General features: G+C 39.2%; 1 protein-coding gene across 4 annotated transcripts in view; it reads right to left on the bottom strand.

The window, feature by feature from the left end:
* The window catches only part of PLPP1 (phospholipid phosphatase 1), a 119,216-nt gene that overhangs the window by 42,878 nt on the left and 58,496 nt on the right, over positions 1-17,842 (bottom strand). For 3 of the 4 annotated variants that reach the window (XR_008618057.1, XM_055086559.1, XM_055086560.1), the window contains one exon: positions 8,401-8,681. Coding sequence is in view for 3 of the 4 variants with exons in the window: in XM_055086559.1 (XP_054942534.1) it covers positions 8,401-8,681 (281 nt within the window). In the remaining variant the exon portion in view is untranslated. Of the gene's footprint in view, positions 1-8,400; positions 8,682-14,113; positions 14,266-17,842 lie in introns of all 4 variants that reach the window. The other variant, XM_024130420.2, reaches the window with a different exon arrangement.

Consider the following 17,842-nt stretch of genomic DNA (forward strand, 5'->3'; position numbering starts at 1 on the left):
TGAAAAGAAGTGAAGACAGACTAAGGGACCTCTGGGACAACATTAAACGCAACAACATTCTCATTATAGGGGTCCCAGAAGGAGAAGCGAGAGAGAAAGGACCAGAGAAAATATTTGAAGAGATTAAAATCGAAAACTTCCCTAGCATAGGAAAGGAAATAGCCACCCAAGTCCAGGAAGCGCAGAGAGTCCCATACAGGATAAACCCAAAGAGAACCATGCCAAGACACATAGTAATCAAACTTGAAAAAATTAAAGACAAAGAAACATTATTAAAAGCAGCAAGGGAAAAACGACAAATAACATACAAGGGAACTCCCATAAGATTAACAGCTGATTTCTCATCAGAAACTCTACAAGGCAGAAGGGAGTAGCATGATAAACTTAAAGTGATGAAAGGGAAGAAACTACAACCAAGATTACTCTACCTGGCAAGGATCTCATTCAGAGTCGATGGAGAAATCAAAAGCTTTACAGACAAGCAAAAGCTAAGAGAATTCAGCACCACCAAACCAGCTCTACAACAAATGCTAAAGGAACTTCTCTAAGTGGGAAACACAAGAGAAGAAAAGGACCTACAAAAACAAACTAAAGGGCTTCCCTGGTGGCGCAGTGGTTGAGAGTCCGCCTGCCGATGCAGGGGACGCGGGTTCGTGCCCCGGTCCGGGGGGATCCCACATGTCGCGGAGCTGCTGGGCCCATGGGCCATGGCCACTGAGCCTGTGCTTCCGGAGCCTGTGCTCTGAAACGGGAGAGGCCACAACAGTGAGAGGCCCACGTACAACAACAACAACAACAACAACAACAAATACTAAAAACAATTAAGAAAATGGTCATAGGAACATACATATCGATAATTACCTTAAACGGGAATGGATTAAATGTTCCAACCAAAAGACACAGGCTTGCTGAAAGGATACAAAAACAAGAGGAAATCGACACTAACACAATAATAGTGGGGGACTTTAACAACTCACTTACACCAATGGACAGATCATCCAAAATGAAAATAAATAAGGAAACAGAAGCTTCAAATGACACAATTGACCAGACAGATTTAACTGACATTTATAGGACATTCCATCCAAAAACAGCAGATTACATTTTCTTCTCAAGTGCACACGGAACATTCTCCAGGATAGATCACATCTTGGGTCACAAATCAAGCCTCGGTAAATTTAAGAAAACTGAAATCATATCAAGCATCTTTTCTGACCACAACGAAAAAATCTCAAATAAACAATCAAACCTAACACCTAAAGGAACTAGAGAAAGAAGAACAAACAAAACCCAAAGTTGGCAGAAGGAAAGAAATAAAGATCAGAGCAGAAATAAATGAAATAGAAACAAAGAAAACAATAGCAAAGATCAAAAAAACTAAAAGTTGGTTCTTGGAGAAGATAAACAAAATTGATAAACCATTAGCCTGACTCATCAAGAAAAAGAGTGCGAGGACTCAAATCAATAAAATTAGAAATGAAAAAGGAGACGTTACAACAGACAACACAGAAATACAAAGCATCCTAAGAGACTAATACAAGCAGCTCTATGCCAATAAAATGGACAACCTGGAAGAAATGGACAAATTCTTAGAAAGGTATAACCTTCCAAGACTGAACCAGGAAGAAATAGAAAATATGAACAGACCAATCACAAGTAATGAAATTGAAACTGTGATTAAAAATCTTCCAACAAACAAAAGTCCAGGACCAGATGGCTTCACAGGTGAATACTAACAAACATTTAGAGAAGAGCTAACACCCATCCTTCACAAACTATTCCAAAAAATTGCAGAGGAAGGAACACTCCCAAACTCATTCTATGAAGCCACCATCACCCTGATACCAAAACCAGACAAAGACGACACAAAGAAAGAAAACTACAGGCCAATATCACTGATGAACATAGATGCAAAAATCCACAACAAAATACTAGCAAACAGAATCCAACAGCACATTAAAAGGATCATACACCATGATCAAGTGGGGTTTATCCCAGGAATGCAAGGATTCTTCAATATACACAAATCAATCAACATGATACACCATATCAACAAACTGAAGGAGAAAAACCATATGATCATCTCAATAGATGCAGAGAAAGCTTTTGACAAAATTCAACACCCATTTATGATAAAAACCCTGCAAAAAGTAGGCATAGAGGGAACTTTCCTCAACATAATAAAGGCCATATATGACAAACCCACAGCCAGCATTGTTCTCAATGGTGAAAAACTGAAACCATTTCCACTAAGATCAGGAACAAGACAAGGTTGCCCACTCTCACCACTCTTATTCAACATAGTTTTGGAAGTACTAGCCACAGCAATCAGAGAAGAAAAAGAAATAAAAGGAATCCAAATAGGAAAAGAAGAAGTAAAGCTGTCACTATTTGCAGATGACATGATATTATACATAGAGAATCCTAAGGATGCTACCAGAAAACTACTAGAGCTAATCAATGAATTTGGCAAAGTAGCAGGATACAAAATTAATGCACAGAAATCTCTGGCATTCTTATACACTAATGATGAAAAATCTGAGAGTGAAATTAAGAAAACACTCCCATTTACCATTGCAACAAAAAGAATAAAATATCTAGGAATAAACCTACCTAAGGAGACAAAAAACTTGTATGCAGAAAACTATAAGACACTGATGAAAGAAATTAAAGATGATACAAATAGGTGGAGAAATATACCATGTTCTTGGATTGGAAGAATCAACATTGTGAAAATGACTCTAGTGGAGAAAAGACAGTCTCTTCAGTAAGTGGTGCTGGCAAAACTGGACAGCTACATGTAAAAGAATGAAATTAGAACATTCTCTAACACCATACACAAAAATAAACTCAAAATGGATTCGAGACCTAAATGTAAGACCAGACACTATAAAACTCTTAGAGGGGGCTTCCCTGGTGGCGCAGTGGTTGAGAGTCCGCCTGCCAATGCAGGGGACACGGGTTCGTGCCCCAGTCCGGGAAGATCCCACATGCCACGGAGCGGCTGGGCCCGTGAGCCATGGCCACTGAGCCTGCACGTCTGGAGCCTGTGCTCTGCAATGGGACAGGCCACAACAGTGAGAGGCCTGTGTAATGCAAAAAAAAAAAAAAAAGAAAAAAAAACTCTTAGAGGAAAACATAGGAAGAACACTCTTTGACATAAATCACAGCAAGATCTTTTTTGATCCACCTCCTAGAGTAATGGAAATAAAAAACAAAAATAAACAAATGGGACCTAATGAAACTTCAAAGCTTTTGCACAGCAAAGGAAACTGTAAACAAGACGAAAAGACAACCCTCAGAATGGGAGAAAATATTTGCCAATGATTCAACGGACAAAAGATTAATCTGCAAAATACATAAACGGCTCATGTAGCTCCATGGAAGCAACCTAAATGCCCATCGACAGACGAATGGATAAAGAAGTTGTGGTACATGTATATAATGGAACATTACTCAGCCATAAAAAGGAACGAAATGGAGTCATTTGTTGAGACATGGATGGATCTAGAGACTGTCATACAGAGTGAAGTAAGTCAGAAAAAGAAAAACAAATATTGTATATTAACGCATTTATGTGGAACCTAGAAAAATGGTACAGATGAACCGGCGTGCAGGGCAGAAGTTGAGACACAGATGTAGAGAACATATGGACACCAAGGGGGGTAAGCCACGGGGGGCGGTGGGGATGGTGGTGTGCTGAATTGGGCGACTGGGATTGACATGTATACACTGATGTGTATGAAATTGATGACTAATAAGAACCTGCTGTATAAAAAAATAAAATTCAGAAATTAAAAAAAAAGTCAGCATTAACTTGAAGTAAATTATGACAAAAAGATGTAATCACTAGAGAAACACCAAAAAACAAGCAAAAAATTAGACTGAATGTCAGCAGAATACTTAAAATTTTACACTAAAAAATATTTGTGTAATACAAAAGAAAGCAGTATAAGAATAAAAATCAAGAGATGAAAGAACAGAAATTACACCTGAAACTAATATGTTATAATACATTGCATGTCAATTATTCCTCAATTTAAAAAAAAGATAGCAAGATGAGACAAATAGAAAACACAGAGCAAAATGGCAGACCTAAATCCACAATGGATAATTACATTAAATGTGAATTAATTAAACACTCTAATCAAAAAGCAGGGATTTTTTACACTAGATTAAAAAGTATAAACAAGATCTGACCTACATACTTTAAATATCCAACAAACGCACTTTATATTCAAAAATTCAAATGAACTAAAAGTTTTACTTATGGAAAATATATACTATCCAAGCAATAAAACATGAGAGTATGAGAGTGGCTATATATTATTATCAGACAAAATAGACTTAAGGTAAAGGATATTTCTAGAAACAAAGAGAGACAGTTCATATATACACTAATATGTATAAAATGGATAACTAATCAGAACCTGCTGTATAAAAAAATTAATAAAATTCAAAAATTCACAAAAAAGAGAGACAGTTCATACAGAAAAGGGTACCTACAGCTGGAAAAAAGAACATTTCGAAATGTTATACAACAAAGAGCAGAATCACAAAATAAATGAAACAAAAGCTAACAGAAAGGAAAGAACAAAAACAATCAACAGTTATAGAGATTTCAAACTCCTAAGAATAACTGACAAAACATCCTGTAGAAAATTCATACAGATATAGATTATTTGAATAACACTATCAATCAACTTAACCAAATTTACATCTATAGAACATTCCACCCCCAAAACAGCAGAATACACATTCTCTTCAAATGCACATGGTATATTCTCAAGGACAGATCATATGCTGGGCAATGAAATGAACCTCAATAAATTTAAAAGCATTCTAATCATACAAAGTATGTTCTATGATTACAGTGTAATTTAACCAGAAATAAATTACAGAAAGATAAATTACCCGTAGATCAAAGAGGAAAACACAAGAGAAATTAGAAAATATTTCTAGTTAAATGAAAATGAAGATACAATATATCAAAATTTGTGACATAGCTAATGATCTAGGTTTCTACCTTATGAAACTACAAAAAAGAGCAAATAAAACTGAAAGCAAAAGAAAGTAAATAAAATAGCAGAAAGAAAGGAAATTGAATACAGAAAAACAATAAAGTCAATGACCCCAAAAGAAACCAATGAAACTAATAAAAAGATTAATAAAATTGAAAGCTTCGTGACAGACCACTCCAGAAAAAAGAGTTTAAGACACAAATTATCAATGGCAGGAATATAAGAGAGGCTTGCTCTACACTTCTTACAAACAATAGAAAGACAGTAAGGAGACTCTGTGAACAACTTGATGTCAATAAATTTGATAATTTAGATAAATGGACAAATCCTTAAAAGGCAAATGATGAAAGCTCATATAAGAAAGAGATAACAAGGACTTCCCTGGTGGCGCAGTGGTTAAGAATCCACCTGCCAATGCAGGGGACATGGGTTCAAGCCCTGGTCTGGGAAGATTCCCACATACCGCGGAGCAACTAAGCCCGTGCGCCACAACTACTGAGCCTGCGCTCTAGAGCTCGTGAGCCACAACTACTGAGCCTGCGTGCCACAACTACTGAAGCCCGCGCACCTAGAGCTGTGCTCTGCAACAAGAGAAGCCACCACAATGAGAAGCCCGTGCACCATAATGAACAGCAGCCCCCACTCGCCGCAACTAGAGAAAGCCTGCACACAGCAACAAACACCCAATGCAGCCAAAAATAAATAAATTAAATAAATAAATTTTTTTAAAAAAGAAAGCGATAACCTGATAATCCTACATCCATTTTTTAAAAAAACATTCCTACAAAGAAAACTCCAAGTCTAAATGTATTTACTGGCAAATTCTACCAAACCTTAATACCAAACATTGATACCAAATCTAGGCAACAACTTTACAAGAAAACTATAGACAAATAACACTCATGAACACAGAAGTAAAAATCATTAACAAAACATTAGCAAATTGAATCCACTTAATATAAAAAGATTTTATATACCATGACCAAGTGGAGTTTATTCCCAGGAATGAAAAGTTGCTTTAATATTCCAAAATTAAAGGGATACATTATATTGAGAGAATAAAGAAGAAAAACAATATGACCTTCTCAACAGCCATAGAAAAGGCATCTGACAAACCACACACTTTCTACAAAAATCCAATAAAGGACATCTACAGAAAACACATAGGTAATATATTTAATGGTGAAATACTGAGTGCTTTCTACCTAAGGTCAGGAATAAGACAAGCATATCTGCTCTCACCACTTCTTTCAACATTGTATTAGCAATCTTAGCCAGTATAATATAGCAAGGAAAAGAAATAAAAGGCAATATAAAAGGGAAAAAAAGAAGTATAACTCTCTATTCACAGACAGTATGAAGAGGAACAGAGAAAATCTTGAAGAACCTATAAAGGAAGTTACTCCAACTAATAAGTTACATTAACAAGGTTATAGGATAAAAGGCCAAATAAAACCATATTAAAAAACCACCTTTTTGTTTATTTCTAAACATAACAATTAGAAATCAATTAAAAAATTTTTTTTAAACCCTTTCATAATAGTATCAAGAAATATTAAAAACTCAGTGATATATTTAACAAAATGTGTGCATGACATGGACACCAAAATCTAAAAACTATTGCTAAGAGAAACTAAAGAACATCAAATAAATGGAAAGATATACCATACCCATGGATTAGAGGACTTAATATCAAAATGGCAGTTCTTCACAAACTGATCAACAAATTAGGAGCAATCTCTATCAAAATAAGCTTTCTCTTCTCCAGCCAAGCCACTAATTATCCCTTCCAACCCAACTCTTCCACTGTACATTCTGGAATTCCAATTCTATGGTTAAAATCCTCTGTATTTCCCTGTGTCTTCAAACTCTTCACTGAAACTTCACATCTCCTAGTCATTAAATTAAAGAGCCTTTCCTAGGACACTGCTTGGCCCTGTATTACTATCAAAGCAGAGAATGAGATATCTACATCCCACACCTTAAGAGTCCAATGTTGGTCTTGATTATCTTCATCACTCCTCAAAGCCATTTCTGGACCATTCTTTCCCTCTTATAAAAAATGCTTGCTTACCTAAGCTCAAATCAACAATACCATCTTCTGCTATCTACTTCTCAACCAATTAGCACTTAAGTCACTTTCCCCCCTTCATTAAGACTTTACACCCATATCAGTCTTCATATCATCACCTCAGAGCTTGCCATTCAACAGCTTGTCTATTCTTTGGCCTTGTTATCAACAGGGAGGTTCTATTCCATTGTCAACATTTGTTGACATAAGTCTTCCCTGCTCGACTAAGCTCCATGAAGATAGAAACCAGAGCTGTCTTGTTCACTGCTGAATGCCAAGCACATAGCATAATGCATACTCTTAAATAAGGTGTTTTTTCATCCCCACTAAATGCAAATACTGAGGGGTACTAGCAGGCCTCTGTGACTTACAAAAGAACTAACAAGGACAATAAAGTGTCTGGGAATCATATCTTTAAAAAGAAAATCAGAGGATGTTTTTCTGAGAGAAAGTATTCGTTGGATGAATAAAAAAAGGAAATTGGTAACAGCTATCTTAAAATACAAGAAGGTCAAACATATAGAAAAGGAAAGATTGACAATTCTGAGACTTGGGATGAGGAATTTGCTCTGCTACTAATTAGTGGCTTTATTCAATGCTACTGGCCCTCTGTCTGCTCATCTATAAATTAAAGGCATTAGACCTTCTGGGTTCCAAACATTCTCTTTCATTCATGTCTAACAGTGCTCCTGATAGAAAGTAGCCCAACGAGTGTGTTATAAGAAAGCAACCTGAGGACCTAAAGCTATCAAAATATGAATGAAGTTACCTTACAAAAAATATACTCTAAGAATACTAAGAGATCTAGCAGAGCTTCATACCTGGTTGGACTAGATCAGAAGTAAGTAAACTATAACCCACAGGGCAGCCACTGTTTATGTAATAAATAAAGTTTCACTGGGACACAGCTACACTCATTTGTTCAAGGACTGTCTGTGACTGCTTTTTCCTGCTACAAAGGCAGAGTTGGATACTAGTCAACATACGGCCCACAGAGCCTAAAATATTTATTACCTGGCACCTTAAGAAAAAGTTTGCTGACCCTGGTCTGTATGATCTAAAAGGTTCATTTTATATTATTATACACTGAAGATGAAAAGAGTTGCATTAAAATGCTCTTAAATAGAGTATAGGGATAAAACAGGAAAAAAGAGTATGTAGAGAAAATAGATCAAACATGATCTCAGTTCATCTACTGGTGATTACACTAGCTTCTCTGAGTTAGTGGATGGCTCATCTTCCGATCACTGAAACCTTCTATTCCAAGAATACACAAGATAAAACAAGCATTAAAAATTTAACACGCACCTGCCCTCCTTCACTTTTTGTGCATTCCCTCGACATATGTAGTTTTCAATGTAGCCATCACTGCAGTTGATTTTTGACCAGTCTGGGTCACAAACATCCAAGAAGTGAGGCCGCAGTCTGCCTATCGAATACTTGGCAATATCAGTCAGGGACTGACTAGCAGCTGCACCAAATAAAAATGTTCCAATGGCTTTGTAAATAGTGGCTATGTAGTTATTCCTGATAAAGGAATTCGAGTGCAAGAGGTTAAAGTAAACAGATAGGGTTTCTCCAACAATCATCTGAAAAAAAAAAAAAACAGAAAAATAATATGTTAAGGCAGCAACCACGCACTTTAAACAAAGTAAAAACTAGAAAAGAAGATGGTAAATCACAATAAAATATTAGTTTTAAAAATACCTCCCCCTTTTTTCCTTTTCAAATGGAGAACAGGATATCTAATTCTAGACCACAAAAAAAGGTGTCAGATCAATTGATACTTTGCTTACAGAGCAATGGCAAAGCCAAAATAATTTCAAAGTCTACCTTGAAACAATAAAGCCTTATTTCTTTACTTGTATTCAAATAAACTGAGCCTTAATAAGTAGACAAGGATGTATCATGGAGGATAAAAACCATGGTTTTTCAAAGAATACAAACTTCAATTACATAAGTAATTTTATCTGACAGAGTCTGCATTTGCATCAAACATTCCTTTGAATAAAACATATTCATCATGTTAAAAAGGGTAAAACAGTCCCACAGAGAGGAAAAAGCCAATATAATAAAAGCAGGGATCAAACACAGAGGCCAAAGGGTACAGAGGGCAGAGATCAGCTGTCAAGGCCTCCCAGTCCTGCCTCTCTCGGAGACATTTAGGGCTGGCTTCCTTAACAAGTCTCATTAAAAGACCAAACACACACTTGATGCTCTCCTTCTCCAAGACAACATTTCAAGTGATTCCTTCCTCTTTAATTTTCACTGACTTTTGTAAAATGGGAGTCAGAGGCTTCCCAGATTCTATTAGAGTGTGTGTGTGAGCAGGCCCCAGTGTAATTAGTTTAAAGGCATAAAAAGGTTTTCAAATACTTCCCAAGTTCACAGGCCAATATCCTGAGAAATTTGAAAAAATACGGAATGGCAACATTACAAAAAATTACAATTGCTGATAAAATATGCCACACTCTAGCTACCTGAGACCAAAATAAACGCTTAAAAAAAATTCTGCTTGCTAATTTATGTTGGGGGTGGATATAAATCACAAAGTTTCACTTAAGGGTTTCACTGCTTCGTCTTAAATTTACATAAACAATTTTACAAAGCATTCAAACATTTCCATTAGTGACGACTAATTATCTTCAGGTGAGCCTTACCACAGATGAAATAAAGGGTTGCCTCCTGAAAGGGATTTCAAGAACCTGATTATCAAAAATATTTTCCGCGGCTTCCCTGGTGGCGCAGTGGTTGAGGGTCCGCCTGCCGATGCAGGGGACTTGGGTTCGTGCCCCGGTCCGGGGGGATCCCACATGCCGCGGAGCGGCTGGGCCCGTGAGCCATGGCGGCTGAGCCTGCGCATCCGGAGCCTGTGCTCCGTGGCGGAAGAGGCCACGGCAGTGAGAGGCTCCCGTACCGAAAAAAAAAAAAAAAAAAAAAAATTTTTTTCCTCATCTGGCTCAAAGCCTCCTAGATTCCATAATTAGAATGTTATAACTTTGACAACTAGACCATGAACTCTACAAAAGCAAGAATGAATTTTTAGTTGAATAGAAAGCTAGTACCACCATAGTGACCTAAAACAGAGCTGGTGGTCAGTAAATTTCAATTCAAGGTGCTACCTCTTGGGTAAAAAAGTAAACACCCTTAATTTAAACACGTTAAACCCCACAGAAATATATTTCTCATTATAATCCTTAATGTGAATGAATTAATCAAACCTTTGCTGAGAACAGGCCTCACAGGAGAGGAAAACCACACGCACTTCTGGGGATACCATACCTCCCCAACTGTGCTTAGGGTTCTCCCGGGCGACTGCCCTAGAGGCCTTGAATTAAAGTATATTACAGTCTCCTCAGGCTGTTAATGTGTTCCAGCAACTGCCTTGATAGATTAGCAGCAAGAAAGGATATCTCTAATGTTTTGTTATGGAGTTGATCTTTGATAATTTGAAATATATAACAAATATATTAGTCAACCACAATTTGAGCAGTCAAAACTTCTACTTCTCAGCTGTCAGCTCTTCTTGTGTAAGCACTCAACTACTTTCCAAAAACACGTATTTGGTCTCTGTGAGTCTTCCTAGTCATAATGATCATTGTTTAGGGCCACCCAAACCCTGGTTCCTGCCACTGATGACCGAAAATCAGTTCACTAGGAATATTCAGAGCACTGGGCACAGATTAAAAGTTGATCTACAGAAGTGGTATATGCTGAAACTTAACCCTTAATTCTGGGAAAGGGTGTGGGGGGCTCTAAAGCCAACAAATGCTACGTCGACTTACATCATTTTTTTATTATATAAAAAATAGACAATAGAGATGTTCTAAATTAATTCTTCTAAATTAAATGGAGGGATGTGTCTGTGCATTGCACTAAACATGCAAGACATATTTTCGTTTCATTTTAATACCTTATCTTGCCCTTTGAGCCATTTATATCAACTCAGCCTCTGGTGAAGTCCACGCTTAAATTAACTGTGCCCTAATCTTAGAGCTGAGATTACTGGTCACGCAATATTTACTACTCCAAATAAAGACAGGATAAATTATTAAAGAACTAAAGATGATGTTTGGGGAGTAAAACAGAATACTTTGAAGATCAAAGATAATAATTATCTAAATCAGCATGATTCAACCATTTAAAACCTATGTACCAGAGTATTTTCTCACCATCTTCTTTATATCTCTACCAACCAAGATAATTTTATACATCTCTACACTGTCACTACAGTTATGTGTCTTCCACTCAGGACCCACCTTCCCAAAGAACAGTCTAAAATCACTGGCGTACTTCCACTCCTTCCTAAATATCTCTAAATACCTCCATTCCCTTTATTCTACTGAATATCTATCCAAAAAAGTCAAAATGGTCTCATCGGATCAAACAGATTTTTATCAACCCAAATCTTAACTTCTCAGTAGTATAAGACATCACTGACTATTTTGTCCTTATTGAAATTCTCCCTTGGCTTCTGAGAAACTATATTAATTCTGATTCTCTACCGGGCTCCCTCAATCACTCATATATGTGTGGATCATTTGCAAGTCAAATCAAAGGCCTGGTATGAAGTCCCAATCATAGTCCTGATTTTTTTTTTAAAGAAATAATTTACTTTCCAGAAATTAAATTAAACATATACAAGTCTAACCAAGTGCTGCCTGAAAGAAGCTGAGTTAACGAATAAACTGAAATTATTTTAAATTAGTACATAAAACCACTGCCCTTAGCAGTGTTTGTCTTTGTTGATATAGTTGATATGAAAGAAGTACTTTTACAGCACCTTTAAACAGTCTGCTCTTTTTTTTTTTTTTTGTGGTATGCGGGCCTCCCTCTGTTGTGGCCTCTCCCGTCGCGGAGCACAGGCTCCGGACACGCAGGCTCAGCGGCCATGGCTCACGGGCCCAGCCGCTCCGCGGCATGTGGGATCCTCCCAGATCAGGGCGCGAACCCGGTTCCCCTGCATCGGCAGGCGGACGCGCAACCACTGCGCCACCAGGGAAGCCCTAGTCTGCTCTTTTTTAAGAAAACTACACTCAACTTACTTGCTGTTTTATAAAGATAACTTTCTCACAGGTGATGGTGAAATAATCAAAACTTCCAAGTTAATAAAATACAAATAACAATTTTTTGCTAACTGAGTGTCTGTCAGGTTCTGCGCTAGCTGTGCAGGCTACACAGCACCCTGTCCTGTTGCAGGCCTCTGGTCTGTAGCAGATTTCTGTAGCTTTGCTTATGCAGCATTCTTCTTACCGAGACACAAAGAAAAGTAGAACTGAAAGACAAGTACATTTGTAGCAGTGTTTGAGTACTTGAATTTTGTCTGAAATCAGCTATTTGCAGAAGAGTCCTACTAAAATTTTTATATTTAAAGAGCTATTCTCTCAGAAGTACATACTTTATTTTATTTATTTATTTATTTATTTAGGCTGCATCGGGTCTTCGTTGCTGTGCACCAGCTTTCTCTAGTTGTGGCAAGTGGGGGCTACTCTTCGTTGTGGTGCGTGGGCTTCTCATTGCAGTGGCTTCTCTTGTTGCAGAGCACGGGCTCTAGGCACGCGGGCTTCAGTAGTTGTGGCACTCGGGCTCAGTAGCTGTGGCTCGCAGGCTCTAGAGCGCAGGCTCAGTAGTTGTGGCGCACAGGCTTAGTTGCTCCGCGGCATGTGGGATCTTCCTGGACCAGGGCTCGAACCTGTGTCGCCGGCACTGGCAGGTGGATTCTTAACCACTGCACCACCAGGGAAGTCCCAGAAACATATACTTTAAAAAAAAGACCCTGATACTCATACTCCCTCTTTAATGGAAGGATCATAGGCTTGGCTTTCTTTCTTTTAATAGTAAAAACTCAGTGTAAAGATCTGTCTAGATTAAACAAACCACTGATTTCTTAAAACTTCACTATACTGTAGGAGAGTCACCAGCATTACGGCAAAATCTCTCAAGTTTCATTCCAGCACCTAGGACATGCCAGGGTCCATGGCAACAGTGAGGATACCAAGATGAACAAGGCACTACCTCTACCTTCAGAGGTAGAGGTTGCAAGAGGTAGAGGTTGCAAGGCTTCAGAGTCTTGCAAAACAAACATTTGTATAGCAGAGGTTTTCTTTTATTAATTATACACCACAAATTATGAGTTAACTTTTAGTGCTAACAAGGAGCTGTGATCACTCTGCAATAAGACATTAAATTTCTAAATAAAGAAGATTGTTTTGTTTTTTAATAAACTCCAGAACAGACAAACTAGATATGCTATTATCTGTTTGGCCTGTCTCCTGGATGAGACCATATTTTCTGCTTGTAACATAAATCTTATTTCTAAAGTTACAAGTTATGGAGCATAAAACTAATTAAAGTCATAGAATACGAGGTCAAGCGATTATAAAAATCATGTAGTCTAATCACTTGATATCTTCTCCCCAGAGCACATTCTCTAAGCATTCCCACCTGAAACCCTAGAAAACAATAAATACTACAGTGTTTTAGTACCAGTAAAAATTCTTTGTTGTGTTCACTTCTAATTATATATAGAATTCAGGCTCTTCTCTCCTATTTCTGCCGTTATCTAAAAATTCTTTAAAGTAAACTAAATATGGGTTAAATGAAGTCTTAACACCTGTTAAGACTTTTCTAGAACTCAGTAACTAGAAAGTCGGTTCATATGCACAGTCTCAATAAATTATAAAATAATATCATAGGTAAAAAGTATGCTAGAAATACATTGATATAATAGTCATCTATTGCATTATTACTGAAACAATAGCAAACTAGAGCTCTAAAAAAAATCACAGTGACTTAGAAAGGTTAGCATAAAACCTACACATGTTCAGTAAGGTTCTTCTGATTATACATTGTTGCTCTTTTGGCCCCACTTAAAATAGCTGAGATTATTTTGATCAAATAACATTAAAGATTAAAAAAACACATTGTTTTAGAGGGTTATACATTCAATCATTAACAGGTTAACACAAAACTAAGCCAATTGCCCGAAAGTGATAAACTTGGAAAAGCGGATTTAACTTACAACGATAATACTGAATGGAATGATTATTCCACCTAATAACGGATAAGGTATGGTGTCTTCTTTGTAAGGGTACTTGATGGACTCATCATTACAGAATAATCCTCGTTGGAAAGGGGTATGCCTTGAAGTAAGAATTGCAAAAGGCAATCCAGCTAGCAAAAGGAATAAATGAAAATATCATTAAAAAGGAATATCAAAACTAATTAATGGCGATAATTATCCCAGAGACCATGTTTAAAAATACATTTGCCAGGAAAATAATAAGAGCACATGGAAAAAGGAAATGCAGCAACGCATGCAACAGAAGTTAGAAAAGTTATAGTTTAGGGTACAGATCTTTTTTCTACAGGAAACAATGCCTCCAAATCCTCTATCAACCAATTTAACCAAGAGCAACTTCTTCCCTTTGTTTCTGCCCAAATACACTAAACTGATTTTAGGGGAAAAAAATCTCTTCTCATGCTCTTGTTGTCATTTAATCATAGGGTTTTCAACACTATTTTCAAACCACTTTGTCAGGAGCTTTACTTCCAAAAGGTTGAAAACAGCATTTTGACATTCCCCATTTTATCTTGATATTACTACCATATTTGGACAGGTCACGGTCACTGGCTAAGCTATCAGAGTATCTAAATAAAGTTTATCCACTCATTTCTGTACTGTCTACAGCAAGTTTAGAGCTGCTATGAAAAGGAGTCTAAACTTATACCAAGCTTCCTAAGAAAAGATGGACAACGGAGTCAAGCACAAAAGCACCTAAAAGAGCTCTCTCTTTTTTTCATCATCAATGTTTTCCCTAAAGATCATGACTCACACTCATCTCCTGATCTCAGAATGTCTAAACTTTTGTCTAAATGTGAACTTTAAGAATTCAGTCCTCCTTTACTTCATCACTGCACCCGGCATCCTGATTAATACTGACCAGGACTGCTTTCTAAGAGATAGAGTTTAGCAGAAACCCTCAACATGAGTTCTGCTTCAAGACTTTTCCAGGTATGGATGATTCTCTCCCTAAGTGACCCATTCGCCCAGCAGTAATACCATAACCACTAAGCTAACATACTCACTGTATATTCAGGTGTTCTTTCCATGAAGCTCCAAGTCTTGATGACCATTTACAGTTTCTCATCAATTCTGCTAAGCCCTAAAGGCTCAATGACAACAAAGCTTCTGCCACTCTGCCTGATGCATAGACTACAAGTATCAAATGTGTTCAATCTACAAGGGCCAAATGAAAAGGAGAAGCCCATTACTGGTTCTTTTTATTTATCTTCCTGTTTTTCATTTAGACTCTGAATACATAAACCAAAGTTTATTTTTTTGTGTTAACCAATTTGCCAAGCTGTAAAACCATTAGAAGTCTTTATGATGCAAGCAGTGGCCAAGATGGCAGAGAAGGAAGATCCTCAGCTCACCTCCTTCAACAGGCACAGCAAAATCATGATTATTTACAGAGCAACTATCCATAAGAGTGACCTGAAGATTAGCAGAAAAGATCTTATACAGCTAAAGCTATAAAGAAGAAACCACAACAAGACAAGTAGAAAGGGTGAAGGTGCAGTATCGTCACCACTCATATTCCCAGCGTAGGCAACCCACAAATGGGAGAATAATTACAATTGCAGAGGTGCTCCCCAAGGAGCAAAAGGTCCTAGCTCCACATCAGGCTCCTCAACCCAGGGGTGTACACAAGTAATATGAACCTCCAGACTGTCTGGCTCTGAAAGCCAGTAGGGCTTACTTCTGGGAGAGCCAGAGGGCTGTGGGAAATAAAGACTCCACTCTTAAGAGAGCACACACAAAATCTCATATGTTTCAAGACCCAGGGCAGAAGCAGTTATTTGAATGGAGCTTGGGTAGGACCCACCTGCTGATCTTGGAGAGACTCCCAGGAGGCAGAAGGCAACTGAAACTCACTCTGGGAACAACACCACTGGCAGCAGCCATTTGGGGAAGCTCATCCCACCACCAGGACACTGGTGCTGCTAAGTGCCACTTCAGAACCTCCCTCTAGCCAGTCAATGGCAGACCAGGCCTGCCCACCAGACAGCACCAGCCCTGGGATGGCCCAAGCCAGGCAGCTAGGTGGGCAGAACACAGACCTACCCACCAGCAGGTTGACTGCTGTAGAACCCCCTGAGCCCCCAGCCATCCCAGCACATGACACCACCCACCATAGGACCCAGGACCCGGCCCCACCTACAAGTGGGCCACCACCAGCACTGGGACCCCCAGGAACCACTCACATATACACACACACACACAGCTAGTCATCTGACCCAGCCCCACCCACCAGTGGGCCAGCACTAGCCCCAGTCCCAGCCTCACACACCAGGGGTCTGCCACCAGCCCCGAGATCTGATGGGCCCCATCCCCACCCACCTGTGGCAGACACCACCCCCAGAACCCCCAAGGCCCTGCAGCCACAAACTCTGGGCCCAGGCACTGCCCAGAGAGGGCCAACACCAGCTCCAGAACTTTCAGGCCCCACAGCCAAACACCCCAGGACCTGGTTTTGCCCATCAGTGGGCCAGAACTAGCCCCAGGTCCTCCTGGGCCCTGACACTGCCCACCAGCAAGCCAACCCAAGCCCCAGGACCACCACAGCCCCCCACAGCAAGTTGCGTAAAGACCCGGCCCACCCACTAGTAGTTTGGCACCACCCTGGACACCCAGGGCCCTGGCCCTGCCCAACAGCAGGCCAACACCAGCTGCAGGACACCTTGGGCCCCTTGGCCAGCCATGTCAGAATCCAGCCAACCACCTGCAGGCCATTACCAGGTTGGGTGGTGGGTGGCCATGCAGCCAGCCAAGCCATGACCCAGCCCCACCCACCACCCAACCCCATCCACCAGCAGTTGGCAGCCTCCACACAAGGCAGGGCCTGGCAACCAACGGGACCGAGGGCCAACAATGCACACCGGCACACCCACAATTGTCAGCCAGCCACAAAAGAAGGACCCATGCAGCCCCTATAGAGGGCACCCATAGAACACAAGCTCTGGTGACCAGAGAGGAGTACGCTGCTGGGCCACATAGGACATCTCCTACATAAAGCCACTTCTCCAAGATCAGGAAATGTAACCAACCTACCAAATACACAGATATAAAAACAGTGAATTATGCAAATTGAGGAAGCAGAGAAAAACATTCCAAGTAAAGAAACAAGATAAAACCCCAGAAGAAGAACTAAGTGAAGTGGAGATAAGCAACCTACCTGAAAAAGAGTTTAAGATAATGATCATAAAGATGCTCGAAGAACTGGTGAGAAGAATGAACGAACAGTTAGAAAATATAAAGAAGAACCAAACAGCACTGAAGAATGCAATAACTGAAATAAAAAATACTCTAGAAGGAATCAACAGAACATTATATGATACAAAGGAACTGGAAGGCAGAACTGTGTAAATCACTGAAACTGAACAGAAGAAAGAAAGAAAAAAAAAAAAAGAATAAAAACAAATGAGGAGGGTTTAAGAGACTTCTAGGAAAACATCCAGGTCCAGGAAGCACAGTCTCAAACAGGATCAACCTGAAAAGCAGCCCACCAAGAACATTATAATTAAACTGGCAAAAATTAAAAATAAAGAAACAGGGGCTTCCCTGGTGGCGCAGTGGTTGAGAGTCCGCCTGCCAATGCAGGGGACATGGGTTCGTGCCCCGGTCCGGGAAGATCCCACATGCTGCGGAGCGGCTGGGCCCGTGAGCCATGGCCGCTGAGCCTGCGCG

The sequence above is a fragment of the Physeter macrocephalus genome, chromosome 8 (assembly GCF_002837175.3).
Source record: "Physeter macrocephalus isolate SW-GA chromosome 8, ASM283717v5, whole genome shotgun sequence".
Classification (NCBI taxonomy): domain Eukaryota; kingdom Metazoa; phylum Chordata; class Mammalia; order Artiodactyla; family Physeteridae; genus Physeter; species Physeter macrocephalus.